The 20,420-nt window shown below is 43.6% G+C and overlaps 1 protein-coding gene across 1 annotated transcript in view; it reads left to right on the forward strand.

The window, feature by feature from the left end:
• Positions 1 to 12,524: 12,524 nt before the first annotated feature.
• The window catches only part of RTN4RL2 (reticulon 4 receptor like 2), a 118,806-nt gene continuing 110,910 nt past the window's right edge, over positions 12,525 to 20,420 (forward strand). The window contains exon 1 of the mRNA XM_068255523.1: positions 12,525 to 13,022. Within this exon, the coding sequence (XP_068111624.1) occupies positions 12,992 to 13,022 (31 nt within the window). The 5' untranslated portion in view covers positions 12,525 to 12,991. The remainder of the gene's footprint in view (positions 13,023 to 20,420) is intronic.

The following is a 20,420-nucleotide window of genomic DNA, read 5'->3' on the forward strand; positions in this document are numbered from 1 at the left end:
CACGGGTGCTATACTTTAAGCCCTAGATTATGTCCCCCAACATATGCAGAGCTGGATTATTGCCTTACAATGAAAAGATTGGGTTGTTCATTTTTCATTATTGGAGGATAAGCAGAATCATATTTTACTGGTTAATGAGATATAAGCTGCAGAATCATATTTTACCGGTTAATAAGATATAAGTTTCATCTGTGTCTCCCTCCTCCTCGGCATATGCACACAGTGTGTCTTCCCTTCATCATAGCATCTTGCGCCAGACTGGAACAGCATTTAACGTGTGCCTGTGCCCCTCCTCCTTCTTGGCAGAGTTTGCGCAGCAGAGCACATTCCACAGGTGACCAAGAGCATTAGGATGCCGTACCCAAGGGCACCTTACTATTTTATGTACTGGCTTGAGCCAGGATTTGAACGCTGATCAAAGGTTCAAACCTTACATCAAAGGCAACAACAGTGTGCTATACAGTTGCCCACCAATGTGGCAGCTGCACCAATCCTGTTCCCTTGGTGTACAGCTGCAATTTCGCCCCCAGCCACTGGGAGTCTCCCATATGCCTTCTTCTGTGTGTACAAAGTAACAATTTGGATTGTTTGGAGTGTCCCTACACAATACAGACTCAATTGTATGAATAACCAATACATTCTGTAATTTCCTTACAAGATATTTGGTAACACTGCCACCACTTCTCAAAGGAAGAAGACTCTTATGTTTGAGTAGCTCCTGTAAGACAGATCAAAGACAAATAATCTTCACTGCTGAGACTATGGCGCGTTCTATTGTATAGTAATTGTGTCAGGGTTCTTGCGAACCATTGGGGTTCTGTTGATCCTGTCACTGGTATCAAGGGGTGGTGGACTACTTTGCTGCCTGGTGCTTGCCAGGTCATGACCCCCAGGACTACCGCACCAGTGAAGGGAAGAACATAGGATAGGAGGAGTCTCAAGCAGAGCTGACTGATGGGCTATGGTGCCAGAACAGGCTTGCTGGACAGGAAGGCCTAACCTATTGGGATCCCAGGAAGGGCACTGACAGAAGGAGTTACCAGGAGGGGAACGGACAGACAGGATAAACTCGGGAAGGGAGCTGACTGAGGCACACTCCCAGGAAGGCAGCGGGCAGGCAGGGAGAATCCCGGTTAAGGAGCAGACAGCTAGGATCCCAGGAGGGGTACTGACTGACAGGGTAACTCCCGGAGATTCTGACAGTCAGAGGTAAATAGTGGGAAGGGATCTGACAGACTAGGTACCCAGGAGGGGAACGGAAAGGCCAGAGGAAACCCCAGGAAGAGAGCTAGCTGTAGGGCTCCCTGGAAGGAAGTGGGTAGCTGGAGGAATACCCAGGAGGCTGCAGAAGACAGGTGAGTTCCCGGTGGGGAACTGGCAGGCTGAGGGAAACCCTGGGACACTGCAGGCTGACAGGAGAGTTCCGAAGGGGAATTCCTGGGATGCTGCAGGTGACTGGAGAAGCCCTGAAGGTGATCTGGCAGGCTGGAGGAATCCCCGGGATGCTGCAGGTGACTGGAGGGTTCCCGGAGGGGAACAGGCTGGCAGGAGGAATCCCCAGGTTGTAGCGGCAGTCTGGAGGATGTCCCGGAAGGGGAACTGACAGGCTGTGGAAAACCCCGGGAGTACAGTGGACAGGGAAGTGGAAGGTAGGGAGACTGACCGTGCAAGAAAGCAGGGATACAGGCAGGGAAGTTACTGGCAGGATAGGGAACTAGAGATGGATGGAGTAAATTGACTGGCAGGCTAGGACTGACAGGCAGGGATCCAAGTAAGGCTAGCAGGACAGCAGGCTGACAGACCGGCAGGTGTAGAAATAGGGAGAGGGATAGCCTGGTCGAGGAGGGAATCCAGAAGGGGAATGACTTGGAGGGGGAGAGCGGCGTGGAGACACAGTGGCTGTGACCAGGGATGCAATAGCATCCTAACAGTGAGAGTTCAGGGTTTATATACCCTGCCTCTCAATTAGGGAGGGAGCAGTACTGCCTTTGGCCACTGCAATAAGAGGGGCAGAGGCACACAGAGGACGTCTGACCCGGAAACACTGAAGGGTCGACGTCCATCTGCCATGTGGATGGAAGGAGCGAAGAGCTGTGTGGGATTCAGTGGCTGGAGGGTAACAAGCGATCATTACCCTCCACCGCCCTTGCAGGTACCCGCGTAGGAATGAGGAGAGGTGAGTTGTACTGAGCTATCATTACAAGTTGGTTCAGGTGGCTCCAGATGGCTTACGTAAAAAGTGGAAAAGTAAAGAGTGCTCAAATGGTGCATTAAACCTTTTATTTTCTTGAGCTTAAAATTGTACTTACATGGATTGCAATGTTATGCACATGTCTAGTGGCTGTCCATGGATCTTCTCTACTCCCTCAGCCTGGCCAGGGCTTCGGGCGGTACTGGTAACCTGGAGAGGTGCACGGTGCCAACCTCACACACGTGCTACCATCACTACACTTTTCAGGGTGTGTACCACGCCTTCTTCAAGTGGTACATGCCATGGCACACACCTAAACGCATAGTGATGATAGGATGGCATGAACGTGACATTGGCGTGGCCCTCCACATAACATTCCTTGCTACCAGCACCACTCCAAAGACCTGGCCAAGCTGAGGGAGTAGAGAGGACCCGATGGCAGCCATCGGAGATGCCCATAATACTGCAATTCAGACAAGTGCAATTTTAGGCATTTGAAAGAAAAGAAAAGGTTTAATGCACCATTGTAGCGATCTTTACTTTTCCACGATTTAGTTCCTGTAAGAGAAAAGTTATTTCAGACAACCTAACTAACAATTGCAATAATACAACAATCTGGTAACATCTCTTCAGGGGCAGGATTCTTTTCTGAGTCAATCAGAACTATTGCAAGTACAAAATGCTTTAACTATTTATTTCATAATTAAATCGTGCTTAAAAATGATCATATGAAATTCTAACAATTGACATAAGATAGGTTAGCAAAGTAAAAGGGATTACAAATAAGAGAATAACTAGTGCTGAGCAGTCTTTCTGGAATTATCGCGCTTCCATTGAGGTTGTAATGTCCAAAGTTTAGCAAAATCTTTATAAAATAATCCAGCAATATAAAAGTCCAACAAGGTTCTTTAGCAGAGGTCTGCTCTGGTTTGGTTGATGGACGATGGTATCATTTTAGGCAAAGGACAGGCAAAGGACACTTGTGAGCCTAGAACATGAGCTCCTAATGCCCTCATGGGCTCCTAATGCCCTCATGGACTCCTAATGCCCTCTCTGCCGGGGTCGAGTCTGTAGGAGAGATGGGTGTTCTCTGCAATTTTAAACCAGATCCACCCTCCTCATAATAGAAATAAATTAGTATGAAATATCAAAGGATACCATATATCCCTGTCCACACATATGACAATTAAGCCAAGATCAGTTCCAGTTTCAGCATGAGCTCCCGAATTCATACATTTCAAGCACCGATGGTTTATTATATTTCATATCAGAGAAATTAATAACTCGAGTTTGGAATATGCCAGAGGATCAGTCCTGAAAAGGACTTTTGCAGTCAGGATTAGTCCTTAAAAGGACTTTTGGTGTCCCTAGTTGGCGAACTGCAAGGAGCAGTTACACAGCACTGGATAACAGAACAGCAAGCTTTCGATCTGTCCCTCAATTAGCAGCACAGCTCTCCCTACACTGACTCCAGGCAGACTGTAAAATGGCTGCCAGGTTTGTTTCTTTTATAGGGGAAGGTGGCCTGTGTGGTAAAAGATGCCCGATTGGCTGACCTTTGTCACCTGACTTAAGGGTGAAAGGTCAAAATATGGCACCATGAGAAAGTATGGGTTGGATGTGCATTTCGTGTATTCACCACGAACTGTCCATCGTCAGAAATGTTTCACTATTCAGGAGAAATTAATCACGGGAAACCACAGTCTCTCACTTAAAGTGACACTGAAGCTACACAAACGTATGATATAATGAATTGTATGTGTAGTACGGATAATAGAACACTATTAGCAAAGAAAAGAGTCTCATATTTTTATTTTCAGTTATATAGCTTTTTTTTTATAACAATACATCATTCTCTAATATTTTCAGTTTACAAATTACACTCTGTATTTTAAGTGATGAAACAAAGAAGAGCTAATGATCATTTGAACTTCCTTGCAGTAAAACCTTAAACAAGAAACAGAGTGAGACAGGTTGAGATATGTGCTTCAGAAAACAGCACTGTAGCTGACCCAAGTTGGGTCAGAGAGCTCAGAGAAGCTCTTTTCCCATAGATAACAAGTGAAGCTTCTCAACTCTTCTTGTACTGGAAACAATATGAGACTCATATCTGTGCTACTAATGTTCTATTTCTTAGCAGTACTACACATACAATTAATTATATCATAAGTTTATTTTCACTTCAGATGCCCTTTAAAGCTGAATCGCATATAGAGCCATATCCTATTAAGTTTTCTCCAAGGAGAAATTTATCAATAAAATACTTTCAAAGCTCCCACCAAGCAAGAAATTACTCATATTACCCTTTTACCCACTTTTTAGTACTTTTTCAACTGCTGAGTGCTGAAAAGTAATTTTTTAGATGAGACAAAAAATTATCTCCAGTGGCGTAGCAATAGGGGATGCAGAGGTTGCGACCGCACCAGGGCCTTTGGTCCAGAGTTGCCCACTAAGGGGCCTCCTTCATCCATCTTATTAGCTTTTTATTAGTGCTATGTTAATAATGAACACCTCTCTGACACTGCTGCTGTCCTTGGTATGTTTTGGGGCTCCATATCAATAGAATGCTTGGGGCCCCATGTAAAACTCCCACCGGGGCCCCCAAGCTCCTCAGTTATGTCACTGATTATCTCCTTGGAGAAAGCTGGGGAGGAAAGTTAATAGAATATAAGGGTGTGAAAATAACTTTTGAGAATGCCAGAAGCCAGCGAAACTGTCGGGGGAGCCTCATGCTGCCTGCATGGGATTCCACGCTGTCCCGGTCCCCGCTCCACATATGCCTACAGGTCTGTAAAAGGGCTCCTCTTCCACCTAGCCATGCATGCCGCCTGGTCAGTTTGCTTGGACCTTTTTTGCATAGATTTGGATTTTTGTAGTTAGTATTAAGTTATATTTCTGGTGCATATGTCCTGCTATACAGTATTCTGCACTGCCACATATTATTAGATAATATGATTATTAGAAGACCCCAGTAACTTTTACAGGGGGAGCGGTCAGATCGCTGTAATTGAATTGGTCAGGTCCCACATAGAGGTTGGTGCTGCTCTTTGGTCCACCTCAGTGACTATAGAGCGATCTGTAGAAGGACACAAATGGAGAGCGCACTCAGGGACTCTGGTGTGTGAAGGGAGGCTGGTGCAGGAATAATCTCACCTTAACTGATGGCTGGCAGTCCAGTATAGGAGAAGCCAGCAAAGGAGGCATGCGTTCCACTAGCCGGGGACCAGGCTTGTTGCATCCGTCTCCTCAGGGTGGTGATAGGCAGTGGCGTAGCTAAGGAGTTGTGGGCCCCGATGCAAGTTTTACAGTGGGGCCCCCCAAGCACTCTATACATAGCAATTGATTTGACGCACCAAAACCTGCCAATGGCAACTACAGTGTCTGAGGTGCAAGAAGGGGGTCTACATGAAAAGGGCGCCGGTAAAAAAGGGCGCCTGGTGGAGCCCATATATATACCAACTTCGGCTACAAAAAAGGCGCCTGGTGTAGCCCATATAAAGTTCGGCTACAAAAAGACGCTTGGTGTAGCCCATATAAAAACTTCGGCTACAAAAAAACCAAGGCGCCTGGTGTAGCCCATATAAAAACTTCGGCTACAAAAAAACTCTGGGATGTGTTAATTACTATTCCCCCTCCAGGCCGCCATGGATAGTGGGGGAATGAAATAATTCGGCTTACAGTGCTTGTAGCCCATATAAAAACTTCGGCTACAAAAAAAGGCAATAATATGGGCTACAGTGGGGCACCTTACTGTAGCCGAAAAAAATACGGGCTACAAAGGGGAGCCCGCTTGTAGCCGAAAACCTTGTAGCCGAAAAAATATGGGCTACAAAGAGGAGCCCGCTTGTAGCCTATATCAAAACTCGGGCGCCCTTTTCTACACCTTGTAGCCCATATTTCCAGAAATAACATTGATGTCTATGGCGGCGCCCTTTTCATACAGGCAGTTCGGGCGCCCTTTTCAACCGATCCCGCAAGAAGGGGATGGGGAACAGTTTGTTAATGATTACCACTATTCAAAGCATCTATAGAAGTGATTATTATGAGCACATGACCAATAGAGAGCTAATACTGTAGTTGGGGGGCCCTTCAGGGCCCCTCTGGCCCAAGGGCCCCGATGCGGTCGCAACCTCTGCAACCCCTATTGCTACGCCCCTGGTGATAGGCACCGGGGTAGCTGTTCGTTCTGCATATAGCAACCCACTGACACATGCTATCTTGCTGGCTTCTCCTTTACTGGACTGCCAGCCCTCAGATCAGGTGAGATTATTCCTGCACCAGCCTCCCTTCACACACCAGAGTCCCTGACTCTTAAAGAAAGCAAATTATGCTCACCGTTTCTTTTAAGCAGGAGGGCTTTTCAGTCTGTTGTAGCCCCCATGGTTCCTGACTTTTCACATTATACTCAGTGTAGCTTTCTAGCAGGAGGGCTTTTTGGTCTCTTGTAGTCCCCTTTACCTTCCCAGTGGTTCTGGGTAACAATAAGCTGTCTGGGTATTCTGTAGCACTGGTCCAAGCCCTATCCCACAGGGCCATGTCAATCCCTATCATGCACTCATAAAGGCCTAAATGTCTGGAAAAGGCTGTATGCATGACATGGCTCTGTAAAATATAAGCTATAGGCTTTCTGTAGATCAGTGGTTCTGAATGTGAGCATGGCTTTAAAGGCATGAAGAGAATGCACATCCCCATTCAGCAGTGATGCATCATGGGAAACCAGTTGCTCTCTTAAAGTTGAGTTTTTGCATTTAGCTTCTGTCTTTGAAGAAGGCAAATAATAGTCAGCGTTGCATTCTAGCAAAAGGCTTTTTTGGTCTTTTGTAGTCCCCTATACCTTACCAAGTGGTTCTTGGTCACCATGAGTTGTCTGGGTATTCTGTAGAACTTTTCAGAACCCTTATCCCACAGGGCAATGTCAGTCCTTGACATGCACTGATAAGGAGCAAAAAGTGTGGAACAGGCTGTATGCATGTGGAGTTTATGTGGCTCTTTAACCCTTTAACTGCCAACCGTGGCTGAAAAGTGCTCCAACTGCCTGCTTAGCAGTAGATGTTCGCATTTAGGACAAATTGGCTCTCAGGGAAAGGGCTAAAATGTACAATCTATAGGCTTGCTATACGCCAGTGGTTCTTGATGTGAGCCTAGCTTTTTTTAAAGGGAACCTGAACTGAGAAAAAATATTTTAAATAAACACATGAGGTAACTGGAAATGAACATTACATAGTTATCTTGCCATCAGTTCTTCTTAGAAGCTCACCATTTTCTTTTGACAATGATCCCTTCCAGTTCTGACAACATTTTGTCAGAATTGAAATATATCAGTTGCTGTCAGTTACATATCAGTTGCTGTCAGTTATAGCTGAGAGGACAACTGATGTGCCATGTATTCCTATGGCTCAAGTGGGTGATATTACAGTTTAACAGTGTGCTGACCAGAAAGCTGTTATGGGGTAATGGCCATTTTCAATATGGAAGATGGCGAATTCCCTTGATCACAGTGGACAAACAGGACGCAGGAGAGGAGAAAGGGATTGAGGAGTAGACTACACGGGAGGTAAGGATGACTTGTGTATGTTTATTTTGACTTTTAATTTTCAGTTCAGGTTTTCTTTAAGTGTATGAAGCAATGATTTGAATATTCAATAGGGATGCATCATGGTAAACAGCTGCTCACTTAAAGTTCTTAAAGTTGAGTTTCTACATATAACTTCTGTTTTTTTAAGCAGATAAATTACATTTAGTGTTGCTCTTTAGCAGCAGAAATTTTCAAATTAGGGAGAGGGGAAGCAGGCCCCTCAGCGCCCCCCCCCCCCCCTCATCGATCTCCAACCTCAGCTTTACTCTAGAGCAGTGCTGTCCAACTGGCGGCCCGCGAGCCGCATCCGGCCCGCCAGGCCACCTGCTGCGGCCCGCTCGTGTCCCTGGGATGCAGGCATGGCTTGCGCTATCGGCGCCATGCCTGCTCCCTCGTATTGTGGCCTCCTGTGTCCCCGCTGGCCTCTCCTATGTCCCCCCGCTGCCGCTGCCTCACAGATCAGACCTCACAGATCGCGGCGACTGAGGTAAACAGAGGGCGCATGGTACCCGCACGGAGTACGTCACATGTGGAAGTGAATCATTAGTCACTTCCGCATGTGACGTTCTGCCGCGCGGGTGTCATGCGCGCGCTCTGCTTGGCTTGCTTCAGTCGCCGCGATCTGTGAGGTCTGATCTGTGAGGCAGCAGCGGCATCGTCAGCGGGGACACCGGAGAGGCCAGCGGGGACACCGGAGAGGCCAGCGGGGACACCGGAGAGGCCAGCGGGGACACCGAGGTAACGGGCTCGTTACTGGTGGGGGCACCTGTCACTAGCTGGGGGGGCTCCTGACACTATCTAACTGGGGGGGCACACTATCTAACTGGGGGGGCACCTGTCACTATCTAGCTGGGGGGGGCACCTGTCACTATCTAAGTGGGGGGCACCTGTCACTATCTAAGTGGGGGGCACCTGTCACTATCTAGCTGGGGGGGGCACCTGTCACTATCTAAGTGGGGGGCACCTGTCACTAAGTGGGGGGCACCTGTCACTATCTAAGTGGGGGGCACCTGTCACTATCTAAGTGGGGGGCACCTGTCACTATCTAAGTGGGGGGAACCTGTCACTATCTAGCTGGGGGGGTGCTCCTGTCACTATCTAAGTGGGGTGCTCCTGTCACTATCTAAGTGGGGGGCACCTGTCACTATCTAAGTGGGGGGCACCTGTCACTATCTAAGTGGGGGGCACCTGTCACTATCTAGCTGGGGGGGGGGGCACCTGTCACTATCTAAGTGGGGGGCACCTGTCACTATCTAAGTGGGGGGCACCTGTCACTATCTAGCTGGGGGGGTGCTCCTGTCACTATCTACCCTGGGGGGGGGGTGCTCCTGTCACTATCTAGCCTGGGGGGGTGCTCCTGTCACTATCTAGCTGGGGGGACACCTGTCACTACCTCAACTGGGGGGACACCTGTCACCTGGCATTTCAGCCCACACATCATCCCCAATCCGGCCCAAAACACAATTGCCAGGCACAGCAGCCAGTAGAGGAGAATTTAGAAGCCAGGTGAGAGGTGTCTACCATATTAAAGGGGCATTCTGCTTATTTATGTGAAATGCTGTCTATTTATGTGCCTCATGACTGCTGAATTTGTCGTGTTGGGGGCCTCATGATTGCTGAATTTGTCTTGTTGGGGGCCTCATGATTTGTTGGGGGCATCACGATTGCTGAATTTGTCTTGTTGGGGGCCTCTAGATTGCTGAATGTGTCTTGTTGGGGGCCTCATGATTGCTAAATTTGTCTTGTTGGGGGCATCATGATTGCTGAATTTGTCTTGTTGGGGGCCTCATGATTTGTTGGGGGCCTCATGATTGCTGAATTTGTCTTGTTGGGGGTCACATGATTGCGAACTGTGAGACTATGGAAAAGCTGAATCGTCATCATGAGACAATAGCATTAAACCTACTTTTTTAGCTTTTTAAAACGGAAAATAAAACTGGGAGGTTCTAAAAAAAAACCCACATTTTTCAGGAGTAGGATGGATGAAATTGTTTATCTTCACAGTTTATTTTCAACTTGGATTTTCCATAATGTTCATGTATGAGTTAAAACGTTTGTATGTAGTTTAAATTGCTGTTGCCACTTTGCGATAAGTGACTTTTGGGTTGCAGTTTGGACACTCGGCCTCCAAAAGGTTCACCACCACTGTCCTAATCTAATGTCCCACATTGCTAAGTTCATGTAAATTTGTCTCCACCCGTGGCCACACCTGCATTCCGGTCCATGGCCACACCCATTTTTCAGCGCGGCGGCTCTAGCAAGAACCTTCGGCCCTCCACCATGGGGTCTGAAAAAAAAATGGCCCTCCATGCCCATGAAGTTGGACAGCACTGCTCTAGAGCAACACCCTCTCATCTGCCGCAAATCCGTAAAACAAGCAACAGATGGAGGAGGAGGAGGCATGCATGGTCATTTGAAAGGGACCCTGAAAGAAAAAAGCACCCCAATTTTTGTACTTAAAGAGAATCTGTATTGTTAAAATCGCACAAAAGTAAACATACCAGTGCATTAAGGGACATCTCCTATTCCCCTCTGTCACAATTTTGCTGCTCCCCGCCGCATTAACCATTTTACCCCCGCGCGTACGTATTTCTCCGCCCCTTTTTCCATCCTTTAAAAACCAGGGACGGAGAAACACGTACTTTCCGCGTTCCCGACGCTGCCCGCGCTCCCGCTCGTAAACACGCCGCCCGCCGCTAGTAAAACCGCCGCCGCCCGCTCGCCCAGAGATCAATGAACGGGAAAATCCATTCCCGTTCGTTAATCTAAGCCCCGCAATGATCAGCTGCTCTCCTATGGGCAGCGCGATCATTGTGAGAAAAAACTCACGTGTCCAGCCTCCTTATTCTTCCTCCAAGCTTCCGGAAGGAAGCTTGGAGGTCGCATTAAAACAAAAAGTTACTGTGGCCATCTTGTGGCCAAATAGTAAACTACACCCTACACATTTTTCACATACAAATGACTTTTACACATAAAATTAACTCATTACCTCCCACACTCCCCATTTTTTTTTTTTGTAATTAAAAAAAAATTAAAAAATTTACAATTAAAAAAAATACATAAATAGTTACCTTAGGGACTGAACTTTTTAAATATTTATGTCAAGAGGGTATAACACTGTTACTTTATAAACTATGGGCTTGTAATTAGGGATGGACGCAAAACTGAAAAAAATGCACCTTTATTTCCAAATAAAATATTGGCGCCAAACATTGTGATAGGGACATAATTTAAATGGTTTTATAACCGGGACAAAAGGGCAAATACGTTTCATGGGTTTTAATTACAGTAGCATGCATTATTTAAAAACTATAATGGCCGAAAACTGAAAAATAATTATTTTTCCCCCCACATTTTTCCTATTTTCCCATTAAAACACATTTAGAAAAAAATAATTCTTGGCATAATGTCCCACCTAAAGAAAGCCTAATTGGTGGCGAAAAAAACAAGATATAGTTCATTTCATTGCGATAAGTAATAATAAAGTTACAGACGAATGAATGGAAGGAGCGCTGAAAGGTGAAAATTGCTCTGGTGCTCAGGGGGTAAAACCCCTCAGTGGTGAAGTGGTTAAAAGTAGTCAAAAACAGTTTTAAAAAGTTTGTTTATAAACAAACAAAATGGCCACCAAAACAGGAAGTAGGTTGATGTACAGTATGTCCACACATAGAAAATACATCCATACATAAGCAGGCTGTATACAGCCTTCCTTTTGACTCTCAGGAGATCATTTGTGTGTTTACATTCTGTCCCCTGCAGCTCTCATCCACTGAAGAGTGACAGGCTGTGAGGCTGATTGTTTCTTCCTGCAGACAGCTCTGCCCGTGTCTGTAATTCCTCAGTATGTGTCAGCCAGCTCCTTTTACAGCCTAACAGAGGACGATTTATCCAGCTCTCTTCTCTCACTGATATCAGAGAGCAGAGACACTGCTGGCTTATGTAAATAACACACACACGGGAGTGTGCATAGAGGGGCCTGGGGGAGGGGCGTGCATAGCAGATCACACTGAAGAGTTGGCAGCCTTCCAGACACAGGGCGACAAGTCCGACAGGGGAAAGATACATTGATTTATTACAGAGACGGTGATAGTAGAAAGTGCTGCAGTAAGCCAGAGCACATTAGAATAGGTTTAGGAACTTGTAGGATGGTAGAAAACAGGATGAAATTTTTGTTACAGAGTCTCTTTAACTTAGGAGAGAGAAGCTTCTGGGTCCTCCTGAGGCTTCACCCAGCACCCTCCTCCTTGCTGTTCCAGCACTGATATTCCCACAAGCCCATCAACAAGGCCTTGTCTACGGAGCCCATCTCCACTGCATAGGCGCAGACAGCTCTCACCTGTGCACTAACACAGAGCCGAAGGTGCTCAGCTTTTTCTGCCAAGCCTGAGTTCACAGGTGCTTCTAAGAAATCCTGAAGAAACAAGAGAGTTGAAGTTATAAAACATCAGGGGAAAAAGCTTTACACCTTTTTACTAGGTCCCAATCGTAAGTGAGATCATCAGCCACATTGATCCAGGTCAAGTGATAAAAATACCACCAGCCCACCACTTGCCAGCTCCAAAATCCACCTATCAGGCTTCCCCTGGGCAGGTAAACGAGATTCAGCAAAAACTCCCCATCCAGCATGCACTGCAGCAAGGAAGACACAGTGATTTCCTGTCCCTTGGGATAGGGTGAACACTTAAATATCTTTGTGCTTCCTGTCCCTTAGATAGGAGGAGCACTCTCTGCATGGTCTTTGTCATGCAGAACAAGTGCAAAAATCGGTATATCAGAAATGTGCTGCACAAAGAGTATATACTATTAGGCTCTTATCTCACATATCTGCAGTCCTATGAACCTTTAACATTTTAATTCTATTTTTTTAATGATATTCACATTCAGGGCCCAAAATATGCACGTTAGAGAAGATGCATTCTAGGATACACACAATAAAATAAATATTGAGCATGTTGCCTGAATCCTTACATGAAGTTAAATGCAATATGTTCATGTTTGACTGCATTGTACCTTTAAAAACACAGCATAGACACAGTAGTAGAAGAAGCTCAGGACTTGAGCTGTAGCCAGGCTCTGTGCAGCAGCAATACGCTCTCTGTGTGTGGTTAGGCTACAGATCTACTTACAGAAACCATTCCCACTGTCTCTCCTCCCTTTTCTTCTGCTTTGCTTTTGTTACATTAACCCCTCTCGCAGAACACCTTTCAGACTCTCCAAAGATAAGGATGCAAACAGACTGTAAGCTCACCTTGCAAGGTAAGACTAAATGTATTACATGTATTTATTCTCTGTATGCTCAACTGAGATGTAGAATCCAGTAAGTTAGTAAAATGAGGATGTGAAAAAACCATGTACAGTAACTCATATCATCTAAACAGGTTTTACTTATAATCATTTTACTACAGTTCATATGCGATGATTGTTGACTTGTTGCTATGGGTACTGAATTTTAACACTGTTATCTGGAAAATCTTCTAGACCACCAGACACTAGTTACTAGATGATCCTGTAAATAAAGGGGGGCAAGAAGCTAAAGAAAAAAAAACAACAGAAATGTATTAGTACATACATGATCAGTGCAGAGGGATAGTAAGACATTTCCGAGGACCATAATTAAAAGTTTTAGGAGGGAGGACGGAGCAAAGGAGGGAGGTCATGATGGGGTGCTTCTAGGAAAGCCGTTGCCAAAAGTCCTTCACTTAAAATGACACTCTCAAATTTGAAAAATATGTCCATTAAAAATTATTCTGGATTATGTTTCCGTTCCTGTGAGTTAAACTCAACTACAACTTCCCAGAGAGTTTTGTTTTACCTTCCTGTGGATAAAAACAACAACTTAAATTGAGCTTTAAATTTGAATTTAAATTTGGTAAATTCCCCTTTGTTTTGATTATTTTTATAGCACAAAGAAATTTTTTTCCAGATATTAAATTCAGCTTTTGCTATTAATTCTGTTTATAGGATCAGAGATGCAAACATAACTGGTGCAATGTACACTATCATAGAGTTTATAAGCTTTTATACTGTAACATTATAACTCTATCTTTAGAAAATGTGACACTGTTGATAGTGTGGAAAAGCATGACTTAAATGTAAAAGAAGAAAGGGCTTGGGGGAGAGGGATAGGTTAAAAAATGTACATCTTTTGCAGTTTCAGTTTTCTACGATCAGGACCAGAACCTTCAGTATACTTATTACATGCTCACTAAACCCTACCACCATTTCTGCATCACCTCAAACACATTACATTATCAATTGACCATCAGTTCCCTTCATAATATATTGCCCCTTCCAGTAGGTTTTTTGATTGGAAAATGGAGCACCAGTTGGAAATTAACACAAGCACAGAAAGAGCCTACAAACTCCATGCAGTTAGCATCTCGGAATTTTAAAATAGGACTCTGGGAAGGTGTCTAAGCTGTTATCAGTCTTTGACTTCTTGCCCTGATCTTTTTATTTAATCAAAACATTCAGGCAACCTAACCTGTTACCTGAAATATTCCTGACCCCATTGTCTCTTTTATAATGACATGTTTCTCTCATTCTTGTTGTTATTGATGTCATGAGAATGCTGGGTCATGTAAATATCACATACTATAAATGTTTTCAGTAATATAACAAATTAATCTTACTCCTTAACACTGCGTGGACCTGTAGAAGCTATACATCTCCAGTCATACTTGCTGCTGTTATCTAACAATGGAGTAACTTACAGTCATGGCACGCAGCAGCAACTTGTAACTACGTAGTTCTAAATTATAACCAGTTACAGATATTTGTATGTCCCATTGCTCTAATAAAGCTTTGAAAACTGGTGGTTGGCTAAATAATGGTAATTTAGAAGTGGTGACAGTACATATTCTCCAAAAAACCATAATGTGAACTGGGAAGAGGTCCAAAGAGCCATTTAATCTGTCCATTAACCAATTTGCTTTCCAGGTTAGCCAATCAACAGATCTACTGTGATTGTCTGCTCCATTTGAATAACCAAACTGAAAAAAAAAAAAAAACAATATTAGCAGGCATGCTGAGAAAGCAAGATGTTTTAAATATATAAATAAAAATTTAGTGGAGGTAAGAGTAAACATGCACCAACCATTACAAGTATGAATTTATTTTCTGAGACTCGCAAGTTTTTCGTATTTGCCTCTGAAAATATTTGTCACTAGAAATGGCTCTAAATGTGAATCTTGTTCACAACAGCACACAAGTATCAGTGGATTTGTAAATTACTAAGACATGAAAATATTTCTTATTGACTCTACGTATATTATTTCCAAGGGCTGACAGTTATACATAACAGGAAAAGGTGAGAAGATTGGATGCTGTTGGATTATTATTAACAGGCATGACGTAATGAGGTGGATAGTTTACCGTCTGGTGAATATTTTATGCTAGTAGATAAAGTTTCAGCTGCTTACAGACATACTGACAATGTTACCAATGGAATTGGAGTTAATGTCATTGTCTCCTTATTACCTCAGACCTATATAGGTCTTGTTGAAGCAAGGCATTATATTTTTTACTTAGTTGGAAATATACACACACATGCTTTTGCGCACAACAAAGAACAAGGATCAATGGATGCTATGGGTAACCTATCAAAAGATTAAAAAAAAAATTGTGGTAAAATCTTTTCTTACAACGTAAATACATTTTGCTAGGGTAATCATTTTGCTGCCCCAAATTGTCCCTTGTGTCTTTTTTTTTCTGTAACCACTTTCCTACCTCATCATTTCCCCTTAAAAACCAGAGCAATTTTCAATTCACTCCTCCCATTCATTCCCCAATACCTTTATCACTACTTATAACACCAAAATGGATCTAATTTTTTTTTGGGGGGGGGGGGGCTAGGCTTTCTTTGGGTGGTACTTTTTGCTAAAAAAATTTTTATTTCCTATGCATTTTAAAAATAATTAAAAAAAATGAAAACGTCATTAATTCGCAGTTTTCATCCTTTATAGATTGAAAATAAAAAGTGCTACTGTAGATAAAACACACATTTTATTTACCCATTTGTCCTGTTTATTACAACATTTGAATGATGTCTCTAATACAATGTATGCTGACAATATTTTATTTGGAAATAAAGGTGCATTTTTGCAGTTTTATATCCATCACTATTTACAAGCCTATAATTTCTTTATATTATATCAAGGATCATAAGCCCTTATTTGCAAAGATAACAGCAATATACCCTCATGACAAACATATTAAAAAAGCTGAGCCCGTAAGTTAACTATTTATGTATTTTTTTAAATGCTTTTTTTTTTTTTACAAGTTTTTTTTTTTTGGGAAGGGGGGGGGGGTTAATCTGTGGGGAAAGGGGAGTAGAAGGGATTAATAGCTAATGATGATTTATTTTTTTTACTGTATTTTAATGTATGTAACTGTATTTTTACTTTTGTCTTTTAGATGTCCCAACACTTAATCCTTTGTACTGTTAACAGTACACAGGAAATGCTGTGTGTGTTTTACTTTCATTTTATGAATGATCACAGGTATCTCACTGATGCCAGTGATCGTTCATTACAAGCACTCTCATCGAGTTTGGGAACACATGTTCCCATTCACCGATCAGTGCACGTTGGAACGGCGTCAGGCGAGCAGCGGCAAAAACACTGCAGTATGTATAGGAGCATACATTTATATGCACCAAGGATCTGAAGGTGGTTAAAAGCTTCCAAATTTATATACAGTGAGGTCCATTGATATTTGGACAGAGACATTTTTTTTCTAATTTTGGTTCTGTACATTACCACAATAAATTTTAAATAAAACTAGTCAATTCAGTGGGGTGAACAAAACATTTACATAAAAGAGCGCTTTATTAACTAAGCTGTGCTGCTACAGCAGCCCAGTTGAATGACAGAAGAGAGTGTTATAATTCCCTGCGCACGCTATGTAGCCAGGCTATAGGGCCAGTCAAAGTGCAGGAATATCGTACTTTGAAGCTACTGGACCACCGAGCTCCGTGCGTGTTCAGTGGAGCATCCAAAGCACTCTTTAAACTATCTGAGCCCAGCGTCATTTAACTGTGCATACGATGGCTGCATAGTGTGTGCAGGACTCTGCGGTCATTAAACTGTGCTGCTGTTTCAAGCCCAATGTGAGGCAACTAAACCTTTTTAAACAATCCCTAATTTCAGGGGCTCAAAAGTAATTGGACAAATTAAATAACTGGAAATAAAATGTTCATTTATTATACTTGGTTGAAAACCCATTGCTGGCAATGACAGGCTGAAGTCTTGAACTCATGGGCATCACCAGATGCTGGGTTTCTTCCTTTGTAATGCTCTGCTAGGCCTTCCAGTTGCTGTTTGCTTGTGGGCCTTTTTGTTTGAAGTTTAGTCATCCTCTACAAGTGAAATACATACTCAATTGTGTTAAGATCATCAAGTGACTGACTTGGCCATTCAAGAATGTTCCACTTCTTTGCTTTAATAAACGTATGGGTTGCTTTTGGCTGTATGTTTTTGTTCATTGTCCACCCGTATCATGAAACGCTGCCCAATCAATTTGAGTGCATTTAGCTGGATTTGAGCAGACAGTGTGTCTTTGCACACCTCAGAATTCATTGGACTGCCTCTGTCCTGTGTCATATCATCAATAAACATTAGTGTCCCAGTGTCACTGGCAGCCACGCACACCCAAGCCGTCATGCTGCCTCCACTGTGTTTTACAGATGATGTGGTATGCTTCTGATAATGAGCTGTTCCACATCTTCTCCATACATTTTTATTGCCATCAATCTGGTAGAAGTTGATTTTGCTTTTTGGTCCAAACAAAACAGGTTGCCTGTTGTGAAGGGGTTTCTCTTTGCCATGGAAATGATTTTGTGATCATCTACCACTGTTTTTTTCTGTGGCCGTCCAGGTCTTTTTGCATCACTGAATTCACCAGTGCTTGCTTTCTTTCTCAGGATGTACCAAACTGTAGATTTTGCCAATTTTGTAATATTGTAGCAATTTCTCGAATGGGTTTTTTCTGTTTATGTTTTCAGCTTAATTCCTTGCCGACCGCCCCATGCCAAGTGGCGTGATGGCGGCGGCAGCCCCAGGACCGCTCCACGCCGATTGGCTTGAACGGTCTTCTATGGGGGCTAGCAGGAGATAGCGCCTATCCACTTGGAAGGCGGAGCTCCACTCCGCCTTCAGTCTCCTAGCGGCGATCGCCGCTCGTAGACTGTTAGACGGTGAAACCGTCGTCTATAAACATTGTACAGCGCTGCGATGTGCAACAGCGCTGTACTGGGGACAGCCATGTGACATGGCTGTCCCCCTGGCAGGCACAAAAGTGATCGGCTGTCATAGGCTGAAGCCTATGACAGCCGATCACGCTGATTGGCTGGTGGGGGAGGAAGGGAGGGCGGGATGAAAAAAATAATAAAAAAATGCACACATTTATTTAATAAATAACAAAATAAATATTTATTTAAAAAAAACAACAAGGGGGGGCGATCAGACCCCACCAACAGAGAGCTGGTTGGTGGGGAGAAAAGGGGGGGGGGGAGTCACTTGTGTGCTGAGTTGTGCGACCCTGCAGCTAGGCCTTAAAGCTGAAGTGGCCCAAGGGGGGGTTTAACACCATGGTCCTCAAGTGGTCAAGGATGGCTTCTTTCACCTGCATGGACTGTATAGGGGGTGCACCGCATGCAAAATTGGGATGTTGCAGTGCTGTAGTCCTAGTGTCCTTTTTTACTGGCTCCAAAAGTTGAGAGTTATGTAACTGTGGATCTTGACCTGCTGGGTCTGTGAGTTTGATTGAATCCTTACGATATTAGTTATTTATGATCTTGTGCTAGTATCAGGATATTTGATATATTCTAGTCAGATTTGTTGTGTATGTGTGTGTTTTATTGACCTAGCTTGTGTCTATATATTACCTATGTATGTTTATGGTAAACAATGTATAGTTATTAATTTTATCTTATACCTGCACTCTTTTTGCTCAAATCAGTTTATCTTATCCTTGTGGGCAGTATATATTATTGCAGCATTTTATCTTATTTCTACATGTTTATGGGTGACAATTAAATCTAGACTTTCGTCAGCCATGCTGCTGTTGTTGTAAATGTAGATTGTGGTTTGGCACTGTCTTCAAATTTTCTTATTTGTGAGACCACAAGACTTTTTTCCATTTTGCCTCTGTCCATATCTGATGAATATGGGCCCAGAGAAGATGGCGGTATTCCTGCAACATGTTTATACAGTATATAACATATTCTTTGAGTTTAACATAATTTTTTAATGCAGTGGCAAACTCTGTTCACATAAAATGTTTTCTGGAAATGGTCCTAGGTCAGTGATTTCCAGTACAGTATTGCGTCTGTTTTAAATACAGAGCAGTCTCTTTGATGCCACAATTTTTTCCATATTCCCTGAATCTTTAACAGATATTACAGGTGAAACTTGAAAAATTGGAATATCGTGCAAAAGTTTATTTCAGTAATTGAACGTAAAAAGTAAAACTAATATATGAAATAGGAACCCTTTGCAGGTGTTTTGGATTAATTAGCTAATTAGAGTCTGGCACTTTAATGCTGGGGATACACGGTACGTTTCTGTACCGTGTATCGACCAGCTGATCAGGCCAGCTGATAATATTAAGCTGGCCCGATCATGCTGTTCGACCCGCGCCTGCTCAATTCCCGCCGGCGGACAATGGCAGGGAATCGAGCAGTGATAAGGAAGCGCCGGCGGGGACGAGCGGCAATCGATCCGCGCAGACGAGCGGGGATGTGCCGGCATCGAGCCGCTGGCTCGATCCGGCGCATAAAACGAGCCGTGTATGCACGGCATAAGACTAGAATATTGAAAATTTTCACAATAATGTAATAGTCTGATATACTGATTTTGGAGTTCTCATAAATTATAACAAATAAAGGCTTGAAATATCTTGCTTTGCATGTAATGAGTCTATTTCATATACTGCATTAGTTTCACCTTTTAAGTTGAGCTACTGAAATAAATTAACTTTTGCATGATATTCAAATATTTCACGTTTCACCTGTGAGTACCGTAGATGTTAGTGACATTTTAGTTTCAGGAATGTTATTCCAAAATTGTTGCACTTTTGTCCCATGAAGTTCTATGCAGAATTGTTGTGTATTGGATTCTCTTTTTTTCTTTTATTTTGAGGTGGGGGGGGGGGGCTACCCAATCAAGTTATGGCTCTATTATAAACAGGGATGCTCAACTCCGGACTCGGTTGAAATCCGGATAGTTGTTATCCGGAATTCATCTGGTTAAATCAAATCACCTGTGCGGGGTGGGCGGGGAGGTTAATCTTGCCCATATGATGTCTTCTTAGGTCCGTCCCTCGGCACCTCCCACGATGCAGTCCACACGCGTCACGTGACAAAAAAACACTTCCCCCAACCCGAAAGGAGGAAGTGTTTGTAATCACGTGACAGCCAATTGGACCGCATCGTGGGAGGCGCCGAGGGACGGACCTAAGAAGACGTCAGATGGGTAAGATTAACCTCCCCGCCCACCCCGCACAGGTGATTTGATTTAACCGGATGAAATCCGGATAACAACTATCCGGATTTCATCCGAGTCCGGAGATGAGCATCCCTGATTATGAATTAATTTAGTTGAAAGATGTTCCACCAAATTATACCTATGCTTTTCAAATGTGATGATTGCATCA

This window comes from Hyperolius riggenbachi, chromosome 10 (assembly GCF_040937935.1).
Source record: "Hyperolius riggenbachi isolate aHypRig1 chromosome 10, aHypRig1.pri, whole genome shotgun sequence".
In the NCBI taxonomy this organism is placed as follows: domain Eukaryota; kingdom Metazoa; phylum Chordata; class Amphibia; order Anura; family Hyperoliidae; genus Hyperolius; species Hyperolius riggenbachi.